General features: G+C 47.6%; 3 protein-coding genes across 3 annotated transcripts; 1 reads left to right on the forward strand and 2 right to left on the reverse strand.

Annotated features, from left to right (window-relative positions):
• Window positions 1–8,923: 8,923 nt before the first annotated feature.
• LOC136520877 (GDP-mannose 4,6 dehydratase 1-like) lies at window positions 8,924–10,400 on the reverse strand. Its single transcript, XM_066514555.1, has one exon. The coding sequence runs from the start codon at window positions 10,329–10,331 to the stop codon at window positions 9,207–9,209; it is 1,125 nt and encodes a 374-aa protein (XP_066370652.1). The 5' UTR covers window positions 10,332–10,400; the 3' UTR covers window positions 8,924–9,206.
• A 7,536-nt stretch (window positions 10,401–17,936) lies between these two features.
• Window positions 17,937–20,450, reverse strand: LOC136520746 (probable ribosome-binding factor A, chloroplastic). Its single transcript, XM_066514398.1, has 4 exons — window positions 20,056–20,450; window positions 19,806–19,979; window positions 19,092–19,295; window positions 17,937–18,093 (listed from the first exon to the last, which is right to left on the reverse strand). The coding sequence occupies exons 1-3, from the start codon at window positions 20,347–20,349 to the stop codon at window positions 19,140–19,142; spliced, it is 624 nt and encodes a 207-aa protein (XP_066370495.1). The 5' UTR covers window positions 20,350–20,450; the 3' UTR covers window positions 17,937–18,093; window positions 19,092–19,139.
• Window positions 20,451–22,394: 1,944 nt separating this feature from the next.
• LOC136520869 (uncharacterized) lies at window positions 22,395–26,996 on the forward strand. Its single transcript, XM_066514541.1, has 11 exons — window positions 22,395–22,808; window positions 22,899–22,979; window positions 23,720–23,815; window positions 23,945–24,028; window positions 24,114–24,183; window positions 24,264–24,346; window positions 25,406–25,485; window positions 25,620–25,718; window positions 25,993–26,098; window positions 26,547–26,636; window positions 26,743–26,996. Exons 1-11 carry the CDS (start codon window positions 22,548–22,550, stop codon window positions 26,779–26,781), a joined length of 1,089 nt encoding a protein of 362 aa, XP_066370638.1. The 5' UTR covers window positions 22,395–22,547; the 3' UTR covers window positions 26,782–26,996.
• Window positions 26,997–27,776: the final 780 nt, after the last annotated feature.

Genomic DNA, 27,776 nt, shown 5'->3' on the forward strand with positions numbered 1-27,776 from the left:
AAACAGGCCTAGTCCGCAAGGTTGTGGATTGCTTCTGAAAGAAAATGTCTAATTTAGCTCCGTCAAACAATCGAGGACTCGCGGTCCTCTTATTTTCCTCCCGAACTTACAAAACAAGTTTTTTTTACCTCACTTAACTTTTTTTAACTTGGATGATTTTACTGATGTGGCACCATATTAGAAGAGGTAAATCAGACAAGAAAGTTCAGGAAGGTAAATGTGACTAGAAATATTTTAAAAAAATATATATTCAACAATTCATAATGTTTTGAAGTCCATGTTATAACAAATCTCTTCACGATTATCTGTTATGTATGTTTGCTCATGAGTTATTGAGCAGGACGATTTTTGGAAAATGATAAGGAGGCTCTGATCGTTGGAGTCAACACAATGCTGGAAATCGCCGTGAAGCTGCTGGACAAGAAGTCTAAGGATCGTCAACACTTGATGATAGAAGAGGAGGACAGTCAGGAGGACTAAGAAAAGGAGATGGTGGCTGGACTCTGTATCTAGCAGTCCTGGAAGCATCTCCAGCTAAAACATACCCCTTACTTCTCTGTTTAGGTAGCTACTAATTTTTATACTACTCATATTTTGTGCTTTACTCCAGCAACACTACCTAAAATAGAACCTCCAAATCCACCCTTACAGAGGATGACATGTGGGACCGACCTGTCATCCTCTTCCCTATCTCATGGCGCATGGACGAACTCGGCCATCCTCATCGGTCGCATCGCGCAGGTAAGGGGAGCTGCCGGGAAGCTCCTAATCTCCGATCGGTGGCGACCAGGACTGGGGAAGCCGCGCCAGGCAGGGCTGCCGGCATCGGCACCGCTGCCACGCCGGCGTCAGCCATGACTGTCGCGTAGGGCAAGCCGCGCAGGAGGGGAGCCGCCGCATCGGGCATGGGACCGTTGGCGGCCAACACCGGGGAAGCCGCACCAGCCACGGCCGCTGGCGTTGGGCACCGTTGCCATGCGCGGGCAGGGGAGCCGCCGCGTCGGGCTTGGCCGCGCCGGGGAGCCGCCGCGTCGGGCAGGCCGTGCTGGGGAGGGGAGCCGCCACGTCGGGCTTGGCTACCGGCGTCGGGCTCCTGCCATGCCGGGGATGGCCGGGCCGGTCGGGTCCGATGGCTAGGGCGGTCGCATCGAGCAGCAGAGGAAAGAAAAAAAGTAGGGGAGTGAAGTAGGGGGCCAACGGAAGTAGAGGGTCAAAGGGGAAAAGTAGGGGCCAACGAAAGTAGGGTTTTAGTAGGGGGTCCGCTGGAGCTTGTTTTTAACCCTCACTACCAAAATTCTGAGTAAGGGGTCCAGTAGAGGTATTGCTGGAGATGCTCTTATGCGTTGGGAGCTCGCTATGTAAGCTATGTTTCTTACAACGCATTCCTATTTTGTTACCTAGGCTGGCGTCCATTATATCGTCTCGTCAGATACTGCTGTCTTTTTAAGTTTGCTCTAGCTCCCTTGACTGACCGCCTGTTGTAAGGCGTGTTGGTGGTTGACTGTAAGGTTTTCTAGATACTCTAGTTCTTCTTTCTTCTGATACTCTTTTATGTTGTGTTTCCGTTGAAATTTCAATGGAGATGGGGAGGGGAGGTTCCTCGTGTAAAAAAAAACAATTCTTAAAAATAAAATTTTAAAACCTAATATTTTATATGGAAAATAATGCAATTAAAAATCCAAAATCTGGGGCGTCGTCGGGACATTATTTGGGCTATCTTTACAAGACATTATTTGGTTGTAAGCACAAATTGAATTAGTATGCCTCCACCATTGGATGTGGGGGAGGGATAGAGTGACAACAGATGTGAGAAAGCTTGCCCCGCCCACAATCCGCCTCCACCATTGGTGAATCCCTACTCAAGGCCTCCCTCTAAACCCATGCCCCCACCAGAGATGTCCTAAACCCTAACAACCCTAAATCCTAACTACGAACCTGGAAGACGAGTTGGAGAGAGTTTGGATCTACATGTGAGAGAGAGGGGAAAGAGAGAGGTTGAAGTCCACGTCACAATGGGGCCTATCGAAGAAGAGGTGTGGACACAGGCAAGCCACTGGCAGCTGCGCCACAAGGTTTCCACCCTTGGAGAAGGTCAAACTAAAACATATTTTTGCTAGCATTCAATAATGATAGAATTATGCACCCGCAACTCCACCAAGTTGATCCAAGTTCTATATGGTATGGATAATGACTGAAAAAATAGTGGTCCATGAAATTCACTGGACCGTACTCGTACGGTACCAAGTTGACAATCCATTTTGTACAGCATCACAGAACAGCAACCTGAATTAGGGCTGAGGTACATCAAGTTCATGTACAATGGACGTGATATTGTCAAATTCAAGAAGAAAAGTGCATTACTGATTACAAATGTATAACATATATGGACGTGACAAATCAAGCCTCCATTTACATAATGGATGTTGTAAAAGCTAAATGTTCAAGAATCACATAGAACAAAGAGGTTCAAGTTATAACACAGCAGAATATTGCAGATAAACTCAGAATAATCCAGTTGCCAAGTGACTGAAACTACAACACTAGAAGTGGCACACAATTGTCAGCTCTGAAATATTACGCGGACTGAAAAAGTGAAAATGCTGATAGTCGAAGTCAGGGAAAAAAAAAACTATCACTATTGTAGCAAAAGTTAATTAAACCCAAGATGCAAGAAGAGCCCAAAGGACAAATCATGCTACTTCACCGATATTTGTAAATACATCAGCAGTTGAAGACGATCATTGTAACATAATGGACTCGAAATGGTATGTCGTCGGGACCGGAGGTTGTAGCGGTGTATGACGTGAGGCTGGGGCTTGAAGGCACGACGGCGTACAGGCGGCGTCGTGTCCGTAGTCGCTGAACAGCAGGGGAAAAGCTCGGTAACAGGGCTGGGTGCCCAAGGGAGATAGAATATATCTCAATCCCAGGCTAACCCAATTCATTATCAGAGTTCGATACTTATACACCCAACTCAACTGACTAAGCTAACTAACCGACTCGATAGGCTAACAGACTCGATAGATAGATAACGCTAACAAACTCTCAACCTCCTAACCTGCTGAGACTCCTGACCCAATACGTCTACTTGACATGCACCGTGGCCCGCCTAGCCACTTTGCTCGTTCCGTCTCTTGTACACGTTCCCATACATAACATCTCTCCCTCCCTCGGAAAACAGCTCGTCCTCGAGCTGGAACGAGGGATGAGCCACTCGGAAGCCGTCCACAGGCTCCCAGGTCGCCTCAGACGGGGGCAGGCCAGCCCACTGCACCAGGACGTGCCAGGAGCCGCGCTGCAGCCGGGAACGCAGGACACGCTCGGGCTGGAGCAGAGGACGCCCATGCTGAAGTGGGGGCAGCGGCGGTGTAGACGTCGGAGGTGTGCCGATGAAGGGCTTGAGGACGCCGACATGGAACACATCATGAATGCGAGCATTGGTGGGCAGCTGCAGCCGATACGCTACTTGGCCAATGCGTTCCAGAATCTGAAAAGGACCAGCAAACTTGGGCCCAAGCTTCTTGCGAGCAGCCGGCTCCAGCGACTGCGTAGACCGGTTGAGCAGGCGCAGCAGAACCCAGTCCCCCACGGCAAACTCCAGAGCACGATGGCGGGCGTCGTAGTGCTTGCGGGCGTACTGCTGAGCCTGGAGGAGGCGATCCCTGACCTCGGCGAGGTACTCGTCGCGCCGGATCAGCAGGGCCTCAAGGTCCTCCGTGGGCGCCGTCCCGCGCTCATACGGAAGCAAGGACGGGGGAGGCCGTCCATACACCACCTGGAATGGTGTCGTGCGTAGCGCGGAATGGAACGACGAGTTGTAGCAGAATTCCGCCCATGGTAGCCAATCCACCCAGTCACGAGGGCGGTCGCCGGTCGTACAGCGGAGGTACATGGTGATGACCTTGTTGACCGCCTCCGACTGGCCGTCGGTTTGGGGATGGAATGCGGAACTCATGCGCAATTTGACCCCGGCCAGTCGGAACAGATCACGCCAAACGTGCCCCGTGAAGACAGGATCACGATCGCTCACAATGGACTCCGGGAAGCCGTGTAAGCGGACGATGTCAGCGAAGAACGCGCGGGCAACGGAGGCGGCCGTGTACGGGTGCCCCAACGGGATGAAGTGGGCGTACTTTGAGAACCTGTCAACCACCGTGAGCAGCACACTCTTACCATGAACCTTGGGCAGCGCCTCAATGAAATCCAGCGAGATGTCGGCCCACACCCGCGACGGCACCGGCAAGGGCTGAAGAAGGCCGGCGGGATGCAGAGTCTCGGTCTTGTTGCGTTGACACGTAGAACACGCGCGGACGTAGTCACGCACGACCCGTCTGTCATGCTCCACGGTAAAGTCGGCGCGGAGGCGTTGGAGGGTCTTCTGGATACCTTCATGGCCGACGGTGTGCGCGAGCTGGAGGATGTCAGGAAGCACCGTGGACGACTCAGGCACGTACACCCGGCCATCCCGTAGAATGAGGCCGTCGCGCACAGTCCACGCCGCGCCGTGATCGCCATTGGCCACGGCGTCGCGGAAGGAGCGTCGCACGGCGTCGGTGTTGAACTCCTGGCGAAGCTCAGCGTAGAGGTCGAACGTCGGCACGGACAGCGCTGACAGTGAGGACTCGGCACTGGCCACAGCCTGCAGGAGGGGTGACTCGCCATCACGCCGCGAGAGCGCGTCGGCGACAGTGTTGGCGCGGCCGGGATGGAACTCCACCCTGAAATCAAAACCAAAGAGCTTGGAAATCCACTGAGTTTGCGGGATCGTCGAGAGGCGCTGGTCAAGCATGTATTTGAGCGCATAATGATCCGTGCGCACCACAAAGGCGCGACCCCAGAGGTAGGGGCGCCAATGGCGCACAGCGTGGACGAGCCCGATCAGTTCGCGTTCGTACGCCGCCACCTTGAGATGCCGGACTGCAAGTGGCCTGCTGTAGAATGCCAGTGGCCCGGCCCCCTGATGGAGTACTGCGCCAAAACCGGAGCCGGACGCGTCACAGTCCACCATGAAGACCTTGCTGAAATCCGGTAGATGGAGAACTGGAGCGGAGGACAGGGCCCCCTTCAGGGCGTCAAACGCTGCGGTGGCCGCCTCAGTCCACTGGAAGGAGTCCCGTCGTAGCAGCTTAGTGAGGGGTGCCGCTATGGCGCCGAAGTCCTGGATAAAGCGGCGATAATAGCCGGCCAAACCCAGGAAACCACGCAAGCCACGGGCGGAGCGCGGCTGAGGCCAAGTCTGCACAGCCTCGACCTTGGAGACGTCCATGGCGACGCCGGCCTCCGAGATCACATGGCCGAGGTAGTGGACCGTCCGCGTGGCGAACGCGCACTTGGCGCGCTTGAGGTGCAAGTGGTGGGCGCGCAGGACGTCGAGGACGGCGCGGAGGTGCTGCATGTGCGCAGTCCACGAGCCACTGTAGATGAGGATGTCGTCGAAGAAGACGAGGACGCAGCGACGCAGGAACGGCTTGAGGACGAAGTTCATCAGCGCCTGGAACGTGGACGGAGCATTGGACAAGCCGAATGGCATAACCAAAAACTCAAAGTGCCCATGATGCGTGCGGAACGCCGTTTTGTGCACGTCGTCAGTGTGAACGCGCACTTGATGATATCCGGAGCGAAGATCCAACTTGGTGAAGTATCGCGCTCCGTGGAGTTCGTCGAGCAGCTCCTCGACAACGGGTATCGGAAACTTGTCTTTGATGGTGAGTGCGTTGAGCGCCCGATAGTCGACGCAAAACCTCCAGGTGGCGTCGTGTTTCTTGACCAGCAACACAGGGGCTGAAAACGGCGACGTGCTCGGTTGGATTAAGCCTTGCTGGAGCATAGACTCGCACTGCGCCTCGAGCTCATCCTTCTGAATCTGCGGGTATCTGTAGGGCCGCACGGCCACCGGCTCGGCCGCGGTCTTAAGATGGATGCGGTGGTCACATGCACGAGCCGGGGGCAGTCCTGTCGGGGCAGCGAACACAGCGCTGTACGTGTCGAGGAGGCGCGCCAAAAGGTCCTGCTCAGATCCGGTGTCGGTGAAGAAGGTGCTGGCAAGCAGGAGATCCGCTGCTGGAGCGGTCGGCGTGCCGGGCGCGCCGACGCCCACCCAGACAACGCGACGACCCCGTAAGTTGAAGGCCATGCGGCGTGTCGCGAAGTCGCACAAGATGGGCCCCAGGGTGCGCAGCCAGGTGATCCCCAGGACGACATCGCAGCCTCGAACGGGGATGGCGAACATGTCTACCCGGAAGGCCTCCGTGCCGATCTGGAGGGGGACGGCACGGGCAAGGCCTTGGCACTCCACGCGTTCGCCGTTGGCCACGACGACGTGCGCGCCCCGGCTGTCGCGGAGGAGCAGGTCCGCACGGCGCGCGGCCTCCTCACTGATGAAATTGTGCGTGGACCCGGAGTCCAACAGCGCCGTGAACTCGTGGGCGTCGATCCGGACGCGCAGCTGCATGGTGTCCGTGGCGTGGATCCCTGTGATGGCCGACAAGGAGATCATAGGTGCGTCCGGGTCAAAAGGCGGCTGATGAGGGCCGGGCACCGCAGTCTTGTCTTCCTCACCGTCGTCCGGCTCCTCCACGATGTAATCGGCGGCCTCGAGGAAGAAGAGCCGGGCGCACTTGTGGCCTCGCACATAGGGCTCGTCGCAGTTGTAGCAGAGGCCCTGTTTGCGGCGTTCCGCCATCTCCTCCGGCGTGAGCCGCTTGAAGGGGCGCTGAGACGTTGCAGATGAAGATGACGCAGCCGCCGAGACTGCCCCGGTGGTCGCTGGTGTGGTAGGAGCAGCGCGACGTCGTGGCGGAGCGGGCAACGCAAGATGTGCTGGCGCGTTCCGACGCTCGTAAGCACGCGCCAGATGCATCGCCCGCTGGAGGTCCTGTGGGTCGTGCAGCTCCACATCCACGCGAATATGGTCGGGTAGACCACCGGTGAAGAGCTTAGCCTTTTGGCCCGGCGAAAGGCGCCCTGCGTGCGCCGCCCGTTCCTGAAACGCCTCCATGTAGGCATCAACTGTGGACGTGAAGGGGAGGCGCGCCAGGTCGGAGAGATGATTGGTGCTGAGGGGAGGACCGAACCGCTGTTGACACAGCGTGCGGAAGTCATCCCAGTGCGGCCGGCCAACATCGGCCTCCAACACCAAGTACCACTGTTGGGCCACGCCGGTAAGGTGGTACGAGGCGAGCCAGACCCGATCTTGATGGCGCGTCTGATGTCCGCTGAAGAATTGCTCGCACTTGTTCAACCATCCGAGCGGGTCCTCCTTGCCATCGTACGTCGGAAACACGAGCTTGTGGTATTTGGGAACCACGTGACCCTCCGGAGTCGGAGGAACGGATACCCGCGCGGGGGCAGTCACCATGGGCGCCGACGCCATCGGCACCCCCCCCCATGATGGACTCGAAAGATGGAATAGGCGAGGGCGACGGCGGGAAGCAGATTTGGTTGATCGGAACACCGTAGGGGTGCGCCGCGGACGATGCCGGTGAAGCCGAGGGCGCGGCCGTGGACGCCAGAGGAGCCGAGGGCGCGGCCGTGGGCGCCGGGGCGGCACCGAACGCCGAGGTCACGTCCTGGACGACGGGCTCCGAGGTCGCGGGCAGCCACGGTAAGGCGCCGGGGCCGGGGCGTGGCAGGTGCGGGATCTGCGCCGCGGTGGGCAGGGCGCGGCCATCAATGGCTGACAAGCGCGCCGCGACGTCGGTCATCTGGAAGTTCATCAAGGCCAACTGGTTCTGGAGGCCCTGGATGGCGGCGGTGAAGGCCTGGAGGGAGTCGGCGGGGATGGCCATCAGCTGGGGCGGAGCTGATGGGTGCGACGATTGGGGTAGTGTGGGGGCATGGATCATGGCCCCCATGGTGGTCACCCCGGAGGACGGCGCGATCGGTGGTGCGGCGGTGGTGGTGGTAGGCATAACCACGGATGCAGGAACGCTGGTCGATGGCGGAATCGGCGGCGAGACAGCCCCGGTCGTAGCCATGGTCTCTGATACCAGGTTGGTATGTCGTCGGGACCGGAGGTTGTAGCGGTGTATGACGTGAGGCTGGGGCTTGAAGGCACGACGGCGTACAGGCGGCGTCGTGTCCGTAGTCGCTGAACAGCAGGGGAAAAGCTCGGTAACAGGGCTGGGTGCCCAAGGGAGATAGAATATATCTCAATCCCAGGCTAACCCAATTCATTATCAGAGTTCGATACTTATACACCCAACTCAACTGACTAAGCTAACTAACCGACTCGATAGGCTAACAGACTCGATAGATAGATAACGCTAACAAACTCTCAACCTCCTAACCTGCTGAGACTCCTGACCCAATACGTCTACTTGACATGCACCGTGGCCCGCCTAGCCACTTTGCTCGTTCCGTCTCTTGTACACGTTCCCATACATAACACGAAACTTTTAGCTACTAATAAAGCCAGAACCACTTAACCAAGAAGGTAACAAACAGAAGAAACAGAGGAAAGGTAATACAACACCCAATGCTTGTCATGAAGCCCATTATGCTATAGGAGCATATATGACCTCACTTGGCTTTTTTGAAAAAAAGTATTCAGCGTGGGGCCATGAGCAATATCGATTTGCTATTGGTTTCAGATCAGATATGATGTTATTTGGACATGAAAAGTAACCTTAAACTTCAGAAGACTCATTGCTAAACTGGACAGCACATACTGCCAGAACAGTGGAAATTAACCTTCCTGGAGGCTGGAGTTCATGGTATAGAGCAAATATATATATATATATATATATATATATATATATATATATATATATATATATATATATATATATATATATATATATATATATATATATATATATATATATATATATATATATATATATATATTCAATTAAACAGAACATGTGTGGCAATAGCTGAAGTAGAACAATACAAACTGAAGCAGCTGCTATCAGGGTGACACTTTTGCTCTTAACATCAACAGCTGCAATCAGGCAGGCATATCATCCTCTTCCAAATACCAAATTGGCATGGATTATTCATTCATTTGATTAAAGTACATGACATAGTCAGAAAAGTAAATGAAGATACTGTGAGATCATACTGCAATCATCCTTATTTCTTACCAGGAGAAGTATCGATAGTAACTTCGGTCAACCTCTACCCTGAGAACCACCATGTATATGAGCTACAAGGCAACAATCTGAATCCGAGCCCCAACAGAGCAAGAAGCAACTGTGCTGTTTCTATGGCTGCTGCTTGGGGTCACGGTACCCAGCATCCACCAGGACCTTCTCCTTCTTGGCGAGCTCAATGTCGTGATCAACCATCATCTCCACGAGCTGCTGGAACCCAACCTTGGGCTTCCATTTGAGCACCCTCCTGGCCTTGGTGGAGTCCCCCTTGAGGCTGTCGACCTCTGCAGGACGGAAGTACTTCTTGTCAATGACCACATGATCCTTCCAGTTGAGCCCGGCGTAGCCGAAGGCAGCCTGCAAGAACTCCTCGACGGTGTGGGATTCCTCGGTGGCGACGACGTAATCGGCCGGCTGATCCTGCTGCAGCATGAGCCACATTGCCTCGACGTAGTCCCCCGCGAACCCCCAGTCCCTGGCCGCCGAGAGGTTGCCGAGGAAGACCTTGGTCTGCAGGCCGACCTTGATGCGGCCGACGGCGCGCGTGATCTTGCGCGTGACGAAGTTCTCGCCGCGGCGCGGGGACTCGTGGTTGAAGAGCACGCCGTTGCAGGCGAAGATGCCGTAGGCCTCGCGGTAGTTGACGGTGTACCAGTGCGCGGCGACCTTGGCGGCGGCGTAGGGGGAGCGCGGGTGGAAGGGCGTGTCCTCGCTCTGCGGCGGCGGCGTGGAGCCGAACATCTCCGAGGAGCCCGCCTGGTAGTAGCGGATGGGCTTGCGCGACAGGCGGACGGCCTCGAGGAGGCGGAGCGCCCCCGTGGCGGTGACGTCGGCGGTGTAGTCGGGGACCTCGAAGGAGACGGCGACGTGCGACTGCGCGGCGAGGTTGTAGACCTCGTCGGGGGAGATGGCGTCGAGCGCGCGGCGGAGGGAGGAGGAGTCGGAGAGGTCGGCGTAGTGGAGCCGCATCGGGGGCCGTGGCGACGACGGCACCGCGTGCGGGTCGTGGTAGATGTGGTCCAGCCGCTGCGTGTTGAAGTTGGAGGAGCGGCGGATGAGGCCGTGCACCTCGTACCCCTTGGACAGGAGCAGCTCCGTCAGGTAGCTCCCGTCCTGCCCCGTGATGCCCGTGATCAGCGCCACCTTCCGCGCCGGCGCGAGGGACCGCGGCACCGGGGCGGTCTCGCCGTCGCCGGCGGCAGTGGCAGTGGCTGCCGCGCCGTTGGAATGGGCCATTTGGGAAGCGAGGAAGAGGATTGCCTCGGGTCGGCGGTCAGATCTGCGGGGGAGAGGGGAAGCAAATTTGGGGGGAAGAAAGCAGGGGAGGCAGGGAGTATTTGTAGGGCCCGCCTGCAGAGCCGATGCACCGGGGTCTGGTCCAGTCAAGTGTGCGTGTATACTTGTCAAACGAGCAAAGCAAAAATTACTCTTTTCCTTTTCCGGACTTTGTGAACAAAAATATCGGTGGCTGTATATTGCACGTCTCCACTCCACCCTTTGGCTCCGTGAATGTACTAAGATTTTTTGAAATAAGGATATATCTGGAACACAAGAATTTCACGAGAATCGTGCATAAATTTTACAGAAATTAGTTTAATTTCATAGGAAAAAAAAACTAGAAACATAAGAAACTTCCCCACGTTCCAAACATGTCCTAACTATTGTGCTAAAAGCATCGGTGTATTTTTAAAAGATCTCTTAAAAAATATAAGTATATGAGATGAGATAGGAGATATGTTGCAGCGCCTCCATCTTCTAAAATGCTACCTTTTTAGATATGAGATTGGGGGCCGTTCGTTTTGCTGAAATTTGGCTGCTGGTGATGCTGATTTGTTGTGAGCAGGGCAATCTTTCAAACTTGCATTCGAAATGTGAAATATTTATACAAAAGGGTCCAGATAGACTGAGCAAAAAAGGGCTTCATTTCGATTCTCCAATTTGGAAAATCACATATTCATTTCCTTCGTATACACAGAAAAATACGATGACTCAAAGAAGTTCCCTACCACGAATTTTATAACGCGCGCATTACTTAGAACAACTAGGAAAGTAAGATAAGATAAGCAAGAATATAAAAATATTCGGAATAGCAGAATAAGAAATGAAAAAAATGAAGAAAAGGGAACCGGCTCTGAGGCCCAGCAACTCGAACTTTCCTAAGTAGGAAGGAAAGAGAAAATCAAGATCTGCTGATTTGTTGTGAGAGAAAAACGTTATTCCTTCGTTGCAAAGTAGTGCTAAAAATAGGGCGTGGATAGCCTATCTAGTAGAGATGCTCTAAGATATGATATAGAGGATTTGATAAGTTGAGGACTTCTTCGAAATGAGGATTATTATATCTTTATCATATTGAAATTTCATAAAATCAATTTAATTTCGCATAAAAATACAAGATTTAAGGAAAAAATACATGATGCACTTATGAGTGTCCCATGTTTAGAGCATCTCCAAGACTCTTTAAAAAAACTTACTCTCTAAACTAAATCATTATTTAGAGTCATTTGAATATGAAATGCTATCTATATATTTTCACCCTCCAACAACTTTTTCTATATCTCGTGCGCACGCTGATAGATAGTTAATCTCGTTCTCCATCTTTAGCTAGCGAGAAATCCAAAATAGAATAAGAATATTTAGAGATTTAACTAAAAAAGATTGTTGGAGGATATTTTTCATCAAAGTATCTATTCCTATCAATAAGAAAGGATATAGAAAAAGCATAATCATAAAAGTGCCTTTTATCGTTGTTTTTACGACGAAGCAAACATCCCTAGTTAACCCTATCCTTTTCCAACCTTCTAATCCCTATCCCATTGGTCTCTGCTAGCTAGGGACGCCATGGCCAATGAAAATGGGCTAGGGCCTTTAATTTCCTATGTTTTGTGAAGCTATGTTCTAGGCTTGAAACATGTAACTGTATTCTTCTTTTATTTTCCTTTGAAACTATAGTCCTCCATAATTTTTTTTAAAAGAAAATTGTACTAGTATGTTCAAAGCAGAGGCTTAATTGAGGGAAGAATACTCTCACGCCTCCATCGGTTTTACTGGTTTGTTAGTACATTTTTAAAAAAATAATATAGCGGAATTTTATTTGTTTATTTCTCGAGGCTGGGTGCTTCACAATTCCGCACGTGCAATAACCTTCTAAGTTCACCATCGTTTTGACCGGTCTGCTAGTACGAAAAATTGAAATGTCCATAAATCTCCTAGTGAAAAAAAACCGCACGATTGGCTAGCTTTAGGTATCTAGTACAGTACTGTTTAAGGAGTAATAATTAATAAGCATAATTTTCAACATCTGTATCACCACCTTTCAGGGGGTGATGGCATCGTGCTCATGTTCACCGTCGAGTTATTAATGTTTGGAAAAGAAACAAAAAGTCAAATTTCTAGTCTAGCCGATCTCCACACATTAAACATATGCATATAGCCATTTTATCATTCTATAAATGTGTGTGCCAAAGTTTACACTAACATCGGTTTAAAGAATGGTTCACTGTCTTTTATTTTACAAGATAATGACATGATAATATCCCTTTTTATACTTCAAGTATTTATTAATAATATTTCATATGTGTTTATATTGTGCATTATACTATTATTTATATGATGTTTATATTAAGGGCCCTAATTGCGAGTTTCGCTCTAGGCTCTAGAAAACATAGGACCAGCACTGCTTACATCTCAACTAGTTCAAGGAGTGTTTTTTTTATCTCCAACATTTAAGTGTGAGTTATTTATATTAAAGGCAAAAACATGATCAGTTCATATGCGCATTCCGTATATATATTTATCATTGATCCCACTTAGCTTGTAGCACCATATGGTACGATCGACTTAACAAGTACACAGGTTAACGGTAATGGATCATATAGTAGTAATAACAAAATTGATATATCATCATCTTGTTATTTCTTTTTGGGAGGATTGTATCACTATCTGGTACAAAGTAATGAGCGGCAAATATGTGTGGTTTTATGTAAAGGATTAGGTCCTGTTTGAAACATTAGAATATTTTTCTGATCATGCGTTGTGTAATTGAACTAATCTTTATGAAATTTCTATACATTTTCCATGAGATTACTGTGTTCCAGATAGACGCTCATCATGTTATATTCATCGTAAGAGAAACACTGTAGATTTGGAGAGCTATAGGTGAGGGTCGCTTGGTTCACGTAGCGCACTGAGTAACAATGAAACGTCAAATCAGCTCGCGTAGGATACTGGTAGTCAAATCCGTAGCTTTGCTTGAGATGGTAAAAGTAAAGGGCCGGCTGGCTCATCGAACATCTCCAGCTCCAACGATCTGATTTACTGGATATTTCAGATACGTTTGATACTATTACTACCAAGCAAACGTATACAACCTTCGTTCCCACCACGTCACTCCCATCACGAACACGAAACGAGACGGCAGACGCGAGAGCACCTGGAGTGGTGGCAATGGCATGCGACTACTATGCATAATGCATGCCAGGCACCAACGCACCAGATAGCGACGGGAGCAGAGCAGATGCAGGCGCGGCGGCCGGAGCAGCGACTTGCGCCGTCGTCGTCCGCGAAAAGCCGCTGCCAGCCGGGCCGAGGAGCGGCCGGACTGAGCCAGAGGCATCGCATGCACGGCACGGCACGGGCACGAGCACGGTTGACCGGCCGCCCGGAGCACCGGAGACCGGACTTGGCTTCCGTTCCGTTCCATGATCCCCATGCGTTGACCTGGTGCCCAGTTGGTTCCACTTTTCGTCTCTGCCACGGATTCCATTCCAGCCCCATGGATTTCCCCAAACCGAGGCACGGATCCACTCCACGGATTGCAGAGGATGCGATTTGTAAGGTGTTGTTGTCCCTTCTCAATTTTAATCACCTTCCCATCGAATGTTCATGCATGGAGTATTAAATATAGACTAATTATGAAACTAATTGCATAGTTTGCGATTAATTTGCGAGACAAATCTTTTAAGCCTAATTAGTCCATGATTTGATAATGCTGTGCTACAGTAAACATATGCTAATGACGGATTAATTAGGCTTAAAAAATTCATCTCACGGAGGACCGACAGATTATGTAATTTTTTTTATTAGTATCCGAACAACCTATGCAACATCCTCCCGACACACCTCCTAAATTTTAGCGACAGGATCCTAACACCACCTAACTCCAAAATGAGCCGATCAGATCTGCCGACAGTTAAACAATACGAGGACTATGATGCAGAGCACAGGATCCAAGAACTTCAGAACGCCGGTTGCAGAACACAGACGAACTGCAGGCGACCAAGGACAGATGCATCGCCGAGGCACGTGCCATGTCAAAGGTTGGAAGCAAGCAACACCCTACTAGTACTAAGGCTGAGGTGAGGTGTAAAGAAGTGAAAGAGGCAGTGCGGCAGTGCAGACTCGCAGTGCCCTACTGCCGTCATTCTGCAGGCACGTCCCATGTCAAAGGCTCGATCCGCAAAAACGTCGGTGCGGTGCCATTTTTCTCGGGAAAGAAACATAATACAGCATCGCTATCGGTGCGACACTGCAGGCAGCCACCTGTCATCACAAAGTTCAGTTCAGTTCAGACAACCATCCATCATGGTTCAGAGTTCATAAAGCTCATCATATGCAGTGTGTTTTCTGACCTGACGGCACTGCAGAGCTTGCATCCTTGACAGCTCCAACTGTCGGTGCCATCTGCAAAAACAAGGCGAAGAAAAACAATAGTTAAGCAACAACCCTTTGAAAATCTGATTGAAGAGGACAGCAGAGTATTGGGAGCACGTAATTTACAGTCGTGCGAGCGCAATGTAAGCATGAGAGTACAATTCCACGTTTCAACTGGAATAAGTCACTGCCATTTTCCAAGATGTGAGGCAGGAAGGTGTTGCTGCGGTCTCCATGCATTCAGTAGCACTGTAGCAGCCTGTACACCGGCATCACAAAAGCGGCAGTGATGCCTGATGCGTGAAGTGAAAGATGGCAATTTCTCAAAATTCTTACCAGCGGGAACCACTGCACATGCATGGCATCTTTCCTTTCCTCCCAAGCGACAAGGAGCATGCCTTCCTTTGCCAGGTTTCCATGCATGCCTGTAATCATTGTTCATGGAGACTCACCACAATTGCCTTTAGATTCGGATTCTTCCTTTAGCTGCGTCTAGGAATGACACCCAATCAGCTGCTACTGAGTCTGGCCACGTCTGTGTACTTCAGATCTTTGGTTCAGTCTTCTATAATTCTTAGAGCCCCGATTGCATTTCGACGGTCCTTTCATTCAAGATACTGAGACAATTGCTTCATCTCATGCCAACTTGTATCAGCTTTCCTGCTCTGTCTTGCACTGTTGACGATCTTGGTGACAGCGACACCTTTAGGACTACTTTCTTCATGCTCTGACCTCCTTTTAACTACTTTAAGTTTTGTTCTTTTCATGGCTTATGCGTCATGCCTTGCAGTCCATACCTTTTTCTGTTCCAGAAAAAAAAAGCTTCAACGACTACAGAAATGACTTGACAACTGTGATATTTAGGGTGCGGTATGAATCCGAATTTTCGTAGAAAAGCTTTGGATATGAATTCTAGTAGGAACATTTTTATGATGAATCAGAATCGGTTTAATGGTTAGCAGGTTGAATTCGGATTTAAAAAAAAAAATCATTAAAATCATATAAATGAAAACATGTTAAAAAATTTCGCAACTTTTTTATGGGGGAAAGAACAGTTTAAATGCAGCCATTTAAACTTGTTACACTTAAAAATGATTAACTGAAAAAAAATACGATTGCTAGGAGAGAGGGGGGAGCTAAGAAACGGAATCAGGCAAAACTACTCGGACATTTTTGGCTCCTAGTATAGGTAGAAAGAGGAGAATCGATTCAGTGAAACGTTTCTCTACCAACCTGTTTGGCAGCGATTCTCGCATTTCATGAGAGAATCGGAACCGCTCAGAGCTACCAAACGGGCTTAGTATTGAGTTAAGACAAAGCAATTTGATCCTAGGTGGTTAGTTGCGTCTTCTCTTTGGTAACAGTAACAAGTTCACCAAAAGTCCAAAATATTAAATTTCATCATTCTGGACAAGTTTAAAGTTTTAGTATCTTCATTGAATTTCTATTTTATCCAACACTGGTTGAGATGGTTTGGACATGTGCAACGGAGACCTCCAGATGCACCGGTGCGTAGCGGAATCCTAAGTCAGGACAGTAACGTGAAGAGAGGCAGAGGAAGACCGAAGTTGACTTGGGTAGAGGCAATAAAAGAAGACTTGAAAGGATGGAATATACCCAAAGACTTAGCCTTAGATAGGAGTGCTTGGAAGACAGTTATTCACGTGCCTGAACCTTGATTGCTTCTGATGGGTTTCAACTCTAGCCTACCCCAACTTGTTTGGGACTTAAAGGCTTTGTTGTTGTTGTTGTTGTTGTATTGAATTTCTATTTTCTTCAGGCTTACATGCTTACTCTGCACAAATGAGGCCAGCTGATCTTGTTCTGATAAAAACAAAGGCCAATCCTTTGGGTTTTGGCCAATCCAATGGTTACCTTCTTGAATTGGCTTCAGTAACCCTTTGAGTTTTTTTTTTTGTTTCCAACACTGCAGTTTGCAGTGATGGGTGCACACTTAATGGACAGCCATTCAGTACCTTCCGCACTTTTAGTCATCCAAAGACAACAGCTGAAACTCTACTGATAGCTTCTGTAAACGCTTTCTTTTGCCTGAAACGAAATGTTTAGATGAGTAGCCTAGTTCATACTGTTTATCATGTGCATAAGTTATAGCATCGGGTAAACACATCTGGTATTATCTAAAAGTTAAAGAGACACGGAATTATAAGTGTTTATTAAACCTGGTTTTATTAGAAAATGTGTTTATTTTGGATTTCAGTGAATCACCAGAGCAACAGATATCTAGCGTGACAGCAAGAAAAGAGAACAGGGGTAGTGTGAAGAAAGAGACAGCAGATATCTAGCTAACACTCTTCAAGGATGTGAAGGAGTGCAGGAAAGTCCTGTTAAAACGAGTCCCTAGATATCTTTCTTTTAAAAAAAATATATAGTTCAAGAAATCTCTTTTGATGTGCAAGGAAAATTCATTCAAGAAGCTAATATGTTAGAAGAATTACCAGGTCAGTTGAGTTACTTGTGCTTGTAACAAGAACCTCATCCTCTTTAGATGTATATTCAGCTGGTTGCTTGAAACAGATGAACCCTTAGCAACCATTGCAAAATCACAATGGCAAATATTTTGTTCAGTGTTCATAGCACCTGTCAAAAACAAGCAGGAGTATGTAGCAGATTGGATCACAACAGTGCTCATAAGCTTTCACAGTTCTCTCCTAGCTCATTGAAATGTTCCCTGAGAAAAGTTGAAACCGAGAAGAACTGTTGGAGTGAATAAAATTAAGAGGAGAAAGGCAAGCCATGCTTCACCTCATGGTCACCTGAATAACCACAGCAGATCGAATCAATTAAAGCACAATGTGCCTTAGGAACTCAAGGACTACTAATTTCCAAAAGAAGCTCAGCTGGAGATACATTTGTAACTTTGTCCAGATCATTTTTGTTAGATCAGATGAGAAAGTGATCTTTTATTATTAAATCATACTGATGCTACTCTATTACAAAATGGCTTAGAGAAAGAAAGACTGCACCCAAACCATAGAAGAAAATGGGGACTGAAACACAGCAAGGACAACTAGGCAGGTACAAATTAAACATTTGCTAACAGAGGAATGAGCACCAGCCAAACTGTCTTGCATCAGTGGTCAGATATCATGATCCAGTGGACAGAAAAAAGACTATCTTTCAAATCCCTCTTTGAAATATCCCCCACATCGAAAAGCCATGAAGAAGGACATGACCAGCTTCTAAACGGCAGCAGGGATGTGATATGACCTGCTTCAATTGACAAAAGATATGTCCCTGTAAACCTCTTCAAGTGCTGATATACTGGAGTGCTTCGACAAGCAGGTAAGCAGTGAGTTCTGAACTTCACTGGATTGAACTCCGAAGAGAACTGCACATTTAGTTCTACCAATTAGAACATTACTGGTACTACATAAAAAGGGCGTACCCAGTGCAGAGAGCTCCCGCTCTATGCGGAGTCTGGGGAAGGGTGTCAGTGGCAAGCCTTACCCTCGCCTGTGCAATGCGAGAAGACCGCGACTCGAACCCGGGACCTTCCGGTCACAGGCGGTAAGACTCTACCGCTTGCACCAGGCCCACCCTTCATTACTGGTACTACATATCAGCTAAAATTTTAAGAAAACAAAATGATAGCCTGATGATGCATAACACTATATCATGCCTACTACAAAGAACAACCTACCCCCACTACTAGTGGTAACCTCCCATTAAGTCAGATCACAAATCTGTGTGGAGCTGAACAATTACCCAAGCATACAAATCATTTAGTTGAAAAGAAAAGACATATCACTTTCTCTTGCACATTTTCCTATCTAGTGGCTGTACTAGACACTCTGTTGGCTGAACAACTAAACTAAATGTGCTTAGCACAATTTGAAATAACAAAAAAAAAATCAATCTATGTAGCAGTGCTATTATCATATCATTTATTGTCCTCTGACTCTTGAACCATTTGCTGATTTTTTTCCCTTAAAAATCATAATGGTTTCTTTTTGCCAAATCAGAGCTAAATTTAAGTTGCTTACTTTTAAAAAAATATTGCCAAAAGTTGTTCCCCAATCTAATTTTGCCACATGACACGCACAATAGTTTATTATGCATTAGAAGAGCTTGGAATTGATGTCAGATAATCTACAAAGACAGAATAACAAAAAACTTGACCATGGGGGGACATGTTCCCTTGGCTTTGTCTTGAGAGAGGAGAGTACCAAACCCTTTAGGGATGTGCTCGTGCTTCAAGCATCAGGGTTCAAGTCCAGGAACTTGAAAGCAGAAAGCATCACAACAATTTCTAAGCTAATGGTGGTGCTTGGTCAAAGCCTCATACTAGTAATTTGCAAGACATAACTTCAATCGGTTGAAGCACACCTGCTGTGTTCTGGATGAATGATGACCAAGTTCCTAGAAGACGATAGGCTATTTTACGTAAATGATATCCTCCTCATCTGGCTCATCTGCATCCCAGTCACCATCTTCTTCTTCTGATATATATGAACCTTCTACATCTTCCTCTCCATCTTTTCCTTCTTGTTGCTCCCTTTCCTCCTTTAGTTTGTCAAGTATAGCAAGGATCTATAAAGGTAGAAATATTCAGTCAGTATTTTTCCAGTACATAGGAATACTAAAAAACCTTTTTGTGTCAATACACCTCCTGGTGCCCATCAAATTGTTTATGTTGATATATAATTGCCTCGTACAGGCCTTATGGTTCTTATATCCCCATAAAGAATAAATCTGATTCTAATTTTCACCAAAAACTGCATTGCACACTCTTTGCACTTCGAAGTTCAAAAAAAATGCAAACCTATCCATGTCTCGCAATTTGTAGGGGAACAACAAATCCAATGATGGATAAAGGATAGGCATTTATTTCATGCATGTGTGTGTTTTTGGATGTAGGTGTGTGGAGGGGGTGGTTAATTAGCATATGTTGTGCCGAGCAGATCAATCACGACATTGTTGGGACACAAATTCACAGTACTGAACAATACTGTATCAAGGGCATGTATCGAGTTCAATGTAAACAACTTGCAAAAACAATTGAATTCGAATCCCATAGAAACAGATAAACTTGTATCCTACCCTGCTTCCACGCTCCATAGACTCATCCTCGATGAACCTTATCTCCGGCGTGAGGCGCAGCTTCATCCGCTTGCCTATCTGGCTCCTGACGTACTTGGTCTTGGCCTTGAGCCCCTCAATAGCCACCTTCTTCCCCCTCTCGTCCCCAAACACCGACACGTACACCTTGCACACCTGCGCGCACCGAAATTCAGCACCACCTGCGCAAAGCCGACCGCCATTTGAGCGCGTGAGCGGCGGGTGGCCTGACCTGGAGGTCGTTGGAGAGCTCGACGTCGGCGATGGTGGTGAGCGACGAGAGGTAGCGGTCGGCGCCGAGCGCGGCCTCCGGGAGCACGGCGCGCTGCAGAACGGGGTCGCGGGTGAGCATGTCGGCGAGCTCCCGCTGGATCTGCTTCGCCACCATCCGCACCCGCCGCTCCTTCGCCATGCACCGCACCACGCGCAGCGACGACGGCGGCGGCCGCAGTGACGACGGCGGAAGCCACGCGAGGGAAGGAGCACGCGGCGGGGCCGGCGGAGCCAGGGGGCGGCACGGGAACATCGCGCCGGACCGGAAGGCGGCAAGCTTCGATCGATCGGTGGAGAGCGGGTGGGAGTGGGACGGAGCGGGAGCGGCGCCGGCGAAGGGGATAGTGTTGCCGGGTCCAGTTCAGCTATATCTTTGTATTTTTATTACTCCATTTTTTATCTGTTTGTTTTAAAAAGATTTTAAAGAAACACTGAATTTATCTATTCTTTTCTGCAAAAGTTCGCCAATTCCTAATTTCTGCAATCTCTGCATAAGCCGTTATAATTTTTCATGAGAAAATCCATTAATCCAAACATTTAAGCATTTGATGGAAGTGTCATTCATTTTTTTTTCTATAAGATTACTTGCACAAATTAAACTCTCACAAAATATTGTAATAGAAAAACAAAATCAAATATCACCCGTGGACTGAAAATGAAAAGGCAAAGGAGCCCACACCTTCCAATTACCAGCACAGAATACAAGCCCAGAACTGGCAGCCCATACTCACAGTCTAAGCCCAGAGGGCAACTCTCGTGAGGCCGTTCGACGAGGAGGTTCGTATTGAGTGGACAGCATGCTTAATACTATAATAACATTTTACATTTTAAGTCTGCATAAATGCCGATTGATATGTTTAATTTAGCGAAGACCTGCAAAAGCATTGCAACAAATACACTACTTGGTGCGGATCCGACAGTTGGTTACTGATGCCACTTGTAGAAACTATGAAAGCAGTGACATTGTTTATATAGAATAAAAAGCCACAGCTGACATGAAATTGCAAAGCTTAAGAGTGACAGAGAGATCATTTATGTTATATATAAGCACTCTCGTTCCTCTTCTCAGCCTGCTACAGCTGGTGGTTCCTGTTCTCAGCTCACTCGTTCCCGTTCCCGCCGTACGTGCAGCTAGTGAATCTCGACCCCAAGCTCAAGCGTGTGCTTACCAGGATCTACGAACTCTGCCGCTACAACGCTGAGCAATCTCACGGGCTGAGATGCGACCTGCATGAGTTGAAGACTCACCTCAACTTGGCTTCAGACCCACCGCCTCACCTTCCTACTTTCCCTGACCCGTTCGAGGAGTCGGAGGTTGACTACGAAGATGATGGTAATGGTGGCATTGACTACAACATCGAGGAGTAGATCTTCACGTGTGTAGATCTTCCTACCTTTTTGGCGCTTGATGCCAAAGGGGAGTGTTATGCTTCTTATCACTTTTGTATAGTTGCTTATCGCTTAATGCTGTATGTATCTCGTCGTGGACTTGTAATATTTGAACTTAATCTCGTGGTGTGGTGGCACCTGATGGACATGAAAAACATGTGATGGATGTAAGGGTTGCAGGTTGAACCTTAAGTGTAAATGCTTATCTATCTTAAGTTAGCTTGTCTGATAATGTTTGTGTGTGATGCTTGCTGTTTTTTTTTTGACCGTGTGCATGCATATCCCTATATGCTTGGTCACATGGTCAAATTATTTTACCAATGTTTTGTGATATATCATGTCATATGCATCACATCTTTTTTATGCTCTCTCTCTCTCTCTCACACACACACTTGTTTTGGCACCCCACGAATTCCAAAATATAGGCGAAGCTTCATAAAGTATGATGTATGCATTGCAATATCAATGGTTGAATCCAATTCAAAATGTATACATAAGGGGAGGTCTTTATAAAAGTTGGGTTCAAAAGCTTCAAATTTTTCTATCTTTTGTAAGTCTAAATTGAGTTGTCATCAATCACAAGAAAGAGGGAGGTTTTAGGTGCATTTGGGCCCCTATGCAAGTTTTGGTGAGCTAATAACAAAGCAATTTAGGGACTAACCATGTTAATGAGGACATGTAAGTGTTAGTCCTACCGAAGGTCGAATGATGTCAATGCTTAAAGGTAAGCATAGTTCGACTAAATAGAGTTTAAGTTTTGAAATTGAAGAGGGAGTATATTGTAATTCCACCTTCCTATTACCAGCACAGAATACAAGCCCATAACTGGTAGCCCATTCTCACAGTCTAAGCCCAAAACGCAACCCTCGTGAGGCCGTGATCTTCTAAGGCCCAGGTGTCTGTTCCCTTCCCCACGTCCCCGAGTCGAGCGAGTCGCCGCCACCAACGCGCCACGCCGCTCACAGCGCTCTCGCTCCCGCCTTGCTATCCCTTAACCCTAGCCGTCGCCGCCGCCGCCGCTTAAACCCTCGCCGCGCCAACCGCAGCAACCTCCCGCCGGCGATGGCGAAGGAGAAGAAGCGGAAGCAGCCTCCCACCGACGCGTCGCCGCCCCAGGGCGACGAGCGCGAGGGGAGGAGCGAGCGGAAGGGCAAGAAGGCCAGGAAGGAGAAGGCGGAGGCGACACTGCCGTCGCAGATCAAGAACAAGGACAAGCGCCGCGAGGTGCACGCCAAGCTCAAGCGGGAGAAGAAGGCCCAGAAGCGCGCGCTTGCCCGCGAGCGCGGCCAGGCCGCCCGCCGCGCTGAAGAGCTCGGGGAGCAGGCAAGCGAGCGCTCTTCGAACTGCCCACGCCACCTGTTGAGCTTGCAGTTTTTGGTTCGGTTTGGTTCTGATTGCTTTGGGTGTTTGCAGCCGCCGGAGAGGCAGGTGCCCCGGACGATCGAGAATACCCGGGAGCCCGATGAGACTGTGTGCCGGCCCGACGACCAGGAGGTTCGTATGGAGTGGACTATCATTCTTGATGACGCTTATATAACATTATAAGTCTGCGTAAATACCGACTGATATGCTTAATTTAGTGCAGAACTAACAAACACAGTACTTGTGGGGATCCGATATTTAGGTTACTAATGCCCATATGTACTCTAGAAAAAACTATGAATGTCAAATTAATAGTGACAATGTCTACAGAATAAAAAGTCACAGCTGAAATGAAATTGCAAAGCATAAGAGTGACAATGAGATCATCTGTATAGTAGCACAACTAAGACTTGCTTTGCTTGATGTTCCAGTCTAGTTTGGTTTTGCATCACCATCTTATGCACCTGACTGCACTTTTTCATCTTTCTCTTGTTGCTGGTAATTTGTTAGCTGCTCTCTAAGCTTTTCTTGTGCATTGTGTCCACTGTGCAACTTGATTTTTTTTTTTTTGGGGGGGGGGGGGGGGGGGGGGGGGGGTGCAGTAACACTCTCTTTTGGAAACTATTAGGAACCTCTATTATGTCTCTGCGGATGAATGCTCATTTGGATCGCTGTGTCAATTTTAGGAACCTCTATTAGTCTTTTATGTCTTTGCGGATGAATGCTCATTTAGATCACTGTGTCAATTTTACTCAGTCTAAAGTTCTGTATTCAAATTTTGGTGTTGCGCTCAATGATTTACTTAGACCACTATTTCAACTCAGCGCAGTTTCTAGATTTGTGAACTATGGAATAACTTTTGATGTCTGCAGCTGTTTGCAGGAAATGATGCGGATGAATTCAATGCAGTTCTAAAGCAGCACATAACCCCGAAAATCCTGATTACGACATGCCGCTTCAATTCAGGGGTATTTATTTTCTATTCTTATTCTGCTCCATATCTTATTCTGCTGATTTTCAATTTGTGATGATTTCATGTTTTTATATACTTCCTACAACATTGCAATAACAATACACTCTCTGCAATGTATATCCAGAGGGGACCTGCATTTATTGACGAGTTAATGCAAGTGATACCGAATTCCCATTATGTAAAAAGGGGAACATACGAACTCAAGAAAGTATGACATTTTACTGATTTATTTTTTAATTTAATTGGTTCAACGAGGCACCTCTATAAATTCATTCAAATTCATTTGTTTTCAGATCGTGGAATATGCAAACAATAGGGATTTCACCTCACTTATTGTTGTCCACACAAATCGAAGGGAACCTGGTATGGATTCATCATATTGGTACTAAAAGTTCTTGAACTTCATCTTGCTTGTGACATCTTGTTGGTTTTTTATGTGCCAGATGCTCTGCTTATGATTGGGTTACCTGATGGCCCTACTGCACATTTCAAACTATCCAAACTTGTTCTTCGGAAGGACATAAAGGTACTACGTACTATATCTGTTGTTTGGTGCTATGTTTCGCACTTGTTAGAGACCACAATAAACTTGTATGCAGTAGAATGCTCTTGTTTCAGATGCCTCTACATGGTATTGTGTCTCCACTCTACAGAAGTACCTACTACCTAGATGTCCTCCCTTGTTTGTCACTATTTTGGATAGTCTTGTAATTTTTCAGTTGTTTGCTACAAAGGACATGGTACTGCTATGGGAAAAGAGAATTGTTCCCAATAAGCCCTAGCTAAACCTCTTCATGTTTGAACTCCCAGTTTTATGTTATGTAAGGAAGGCAATGTGGATCTCCACAACATATAGGCATATTAGCAAAAGAGATCATGCATGATGCATGCCAGATGCCACAAAGATGAACGATGTTTAATTATTTATTCAGGTAGTTCAGATAGCACCTCAAATGGTAAAGTATTGAGGCATAACCTCACCTCTGACATAATTTCACCATCAACTTTTGAGACAAAAAGGTGCAAGGAAAATGAACAAAAATCAAGCTGCTATCAGTTACACTATCCTACTTGTCTCTAGGTTGTCCCTAGTTTGCCTTAGCCATATGAGTTTTGTGCCCAAAAACCAAACATGCATATGGCTATGTGCCTATGTTCGGTTTCATATGGCATGTCTGCTATAGGTTGGTCCATGTCTCTTTCTGACATGCCATGTCCTTGTTTTAATTTTCCACGCTTTACAGTGTTGTATTGAATTATTGCATGGATGAAGTTGGTTAGTAACTGTTTAATGCCTTCTAGATTGATGTAAAGAGATGAAAGTTATCTTACCTGGAGGACATGCTGCCTCTGGATTTTTCTAGCTAGTAGCACATTGTATGCCAAGATCTGTTTGTTATTTTTAGTGTGATCAGTGTGTTTATTATGCTCTTAAACGGCATTTGGTTATCCAATTTATCTTTTCTATATGTTAAGTTAGTGAAGCAGAACCCTTTTTTGTGCATGGAGTGTACCTGGACATTGTACAGTATGGAGCATTTTTTGTTATGTTGGTTTACATTTTTGTCTGCTCTTTATATTACAGAACCATGGCAACCCTACAAGTCATAAGCCAGAGCTAGTATTGAACAATTTCACTACACGCCTTGGTCATCGTGTTGGAAGGTGATCTGAAACTTATACCTCTTTTTTTTATTTATTTATGAAAGGCTGGTCTGCTGCCTCTTTCCAGTAGTTTGCTATTTTGGATTCTCTTTTTTTTTTCCTTACATGTCTTTCTTGCCTCTTTCATTCTTCAGGATGATACAATCTCTCTTCCCTCAAGACCCTAATTTCCGTGGGCGCCGTGTCGTGACCTTCCATAATCAGCGAGACTACATATTTTTCCGTCATCACAGGTGTGCATATCAAAATGCAATTAGGAATAGTGGCTTTGTGCGGAGAGTTATGTTTTGCAACTGTTGTACGCTGGGTGCCTGGGTGTATGTCTAGTTATCTGTTGTCTACCTTTTACGAATAATTCTTTATGAAAATGGTTAATTTTTAGTAAACACAAATTTGCTATTGCTATGCTTATAGGCAAAGCTGATTTTTGCGGAATGACTTTTGTTGTTAGTGCCTGCTAATTATACATTTAGCATTTTAACCTTTGCCATGGACTGTTCACACTAGGTACATCTTTGAGACAAAAGAAAAGAAGGTTGCTTCGAAGGACAAGAAGGCCAAGGCATCTGAAAGCAAAAGCGAATCTGAGAAGCAAGTGATTTGTCGCCTTCAGGTATGGCAACTTCTACTCCACCAACAGTTTTACTGTAAGCATTTTCATTTATGACTCAGAAATCAAGCGGCCTTAAATTGTCAACTGGTTCTCAATTGTTGATTGCGCACGATCAATTTGTGCTTCGTTTTTTTTTAGAAAAATATGTTGCCCCAGCAATATCCACGACGCATCATCCTGAATACATGAACATGGGGTTGACCATGTTTCCAGGCTAGCCAGTCCTTTCTCCAGGGCCTATTAATAGCCACTGTTCGTTAGTATGATGTATCTGTTTTCACGATATCACTATCCTGCCAGTTAGATGTTAGCGAACGCGATCTCTAATCCTCAGCAGCAGCTAAAGCCTAAAGGGGTTTCACTTTAGATCCGCGGCTCTCTCTCTGCATTATTGCCACCCCCATTATCTCTAGCAGTAAAGCCCCCAAACTGTTTTGTGATGGCGCAGGAATGTGGGCCTCGCTTCGTTCTAAAGCTGCTCACCTTGCAACATGGGACCTTCGACACGAAAAGTGGGGAGTACGAGTGGGTTCACAAGGTACTACTGTTCGCCGTTGATTTAATTATCATGTCACATCCACCCTACAACTCCATGTGATGTTTCTTCTGACATGTGCGCTTGATTTTATGCAAATTGATCACAGCCGGATATGGATACGAGCAGGAGGAGATTCTTCTTGTGATGGAGATCGTGGCTGGAGACCTGGTGTCCAAGTCCAACCTGGTGAAACTGCGCTGTTCGATCTTGTTTTTTATTTTTTTTTGGTAAAAGAAATTGCTGTAGAGGATGCTTTGCACGTAGAATCGACAGTCGATGCAGCAGATTTCGACGCCTGTTGAAGCAATTTTGTGGATCCATCCAATGAGCAAGTAATACCAACTTTTGTCGCCGTCGAAATTTCTGTGTGAAATGTTGCAAAAGGCACGCTTAGTTTGTATCGTGTCTCTGGTTTCTTGTTTCGGCGCTCGCGGGAAACACTGGGTGACGGAGAATCATTGTCACGCAAGGTCGCCGTCACGCATCCAATCCAAGAGGTGGATTGCATTAGTACATGACACCTAATTGTTTCGCACCCTCCAATCACCATCAAACGACTTATCATCGCCTGCCCCCTCCCCAATCCCGCTGCCCGTGATCGAATTCTTTCCCAGGCCGCGTTTAGTTCCGGGGCGCCGCCGGAAATCTAAGCCGCGCGGTAGCGCACTGTAGCATTTTATTTGTATTTGATAATAATTGTCGAAACATTGACTAATTAGGCTCAAAACGTTCGTCTCGCAAAGTACAATCAAACTGTGCAATTAGTTTTTGATTTCGTCTACATTTAATACTTCATGCATGTACCGTAAGTTTGATGTGACGGAGAATCTTCTTTTTGTATAGTGTCAAATTCAGAAAACTGGGGAACTAAACATGGCCCTACCCGGGGCTACGAGGTGTACATCTCCATGAATGATCCGAGCTGTGCAACTGGGATGCGTTTTAATCCGAGAAAACGAAACAAATCTGAGCTACCAGAAGAGAAGGCAACGCCGCCTGCTGTAGCAGCAGCAGATGAGGGCACACATGGATGGGGGTCCATCCCAAGCACAAGCAGCACTGCAGAGGCTCGCATCGCAGGCCAGGCAGGCGATGGGCGCACGTACATCCGTGCAGGGCGGGTCGTACGACAGCGCGTGC

Source organism: Miscanthus floridulus, chromosome 18, assembly GCF_019320115.1.
Source record: "Miscanthus floridulus cultivar M001 chromosome 18, ASM1932011v1, whole genome shotgun sequence".
Taxonomy (NCBI): domain Eukaryota; kingdom Viridiplantae; phylum Streptophyta; class Magnoliopsida; order Poales; family Poaceae; genus Miscanthus; species Miscanthus floridulus.